The sequence below is a fragment of the Anser brachyrhynchus genome (assembly GCF_964034855.1).
Source record: "Anser brachyrhynchus genome assembly, chromosome: 2".
NCBI classification, from domain to species: domain Eukaryota; kingdom Metazoa; phylum Chordata; class Aves; order Anseriformes; family Anatidae; genus Anser; species Anser brachyrhynchus.
Window position 1 is genome coordinate 141,075,749 of NC_137695.1, and position 722 is coordinate 141,076,470.

At 74.9% G+C, this 722-nt stretch overlaps 1 protein-coding gene across 2 annotated transcripts in view; it reads right to left on the reverse strand.

Annotated features, from left to right (window-relative positions):
* LRP12 (LDL receptor related protein 12) overlaps window positions 1-370 on the reverse strand; it is a 51,654-nt gene extending 51,284 nt beyond the window's left edge. Inside the window, exon 1 of one of the 2 annotated variants that reach the window (XM_080580687.1) lies at window positions 12-370. In XM_080580687.1, coding sequence (XP_080436813.1) covers window positions 12-90 — 79 coding nt within the window. In that variant the 5' untranslated portion in view covers window positions 91-370. The remainder of the gene's footprint in view (window positions 1-11) is intronic. The other variant, XM_080580688.1, reaches the window with a different exon arrangement.
* Window positions 371-722: the final 352 nt, after the last annotated feature.

The following is a 722-nucleotide window of genomic DNA, read 5'->3' on the forward strand; positions in this document are numbered from 1 at the left end:
CCGGTACCTACCGCAGCAGGAGACGACGAGGAGCAGGAGCTGCGCTGACCTCCATGCCGGGGAGCCTCCTGCGCTCCCCCAAGGGGCCATAACCCCGGCCCGCGGCGAGGCGACGAGCAGCCGGACCTGCCACCGCCGCGCCCCCGACACGCAGCCGGAGCCGCCGCAAGCGAGAGGGGGGGGGGGGGAGCCGGCCTCGTCTCGCCCCCCCGCCGGAGCTGCGGCCTCGGGGAGCGCTAGCGGCCCGCACTCGCCCGCCTCATCCGCCCGCCCGCGGAGCCATGAGCAGCCGCCTCCGCCGGCCTCGGCCTCCTTCCCTCCGCCCCGCAAACGCTTCCTCCTCCCGGCTGGGCTCCGCCGCGGCTGCGCACTGCCCGCCCGAGCGCATGGAGGCGCCGCCGGCAGCCGCGGGGCGGGGCGGAGCGGAGCGGGGCGGCGGGGGAGGGCCCGACCTCGGCCCGGCGCCTCCCGCCCCGGCCGGGCCCGCCCCGCCGCTGGGAGGCCGCGACCCCTGAAGGGAAGGGCGTAAAGCGTGCTCCAAGGAGCTGGAGGGGTGAAACGTCTCCCGGTACTATCGCAGCCGGGCGGCTCGGCCCGACACGGTGCCCTGAAAACGTGTGTGTGAAATGCAGCCCGCTCCGTGAAGCACCGAGACGCCCCAGCCGAGGCGTTTCTGGCCTCCAAATCCGCGTTTCACAAATAAGACCTAAAAAGCAGTGTGT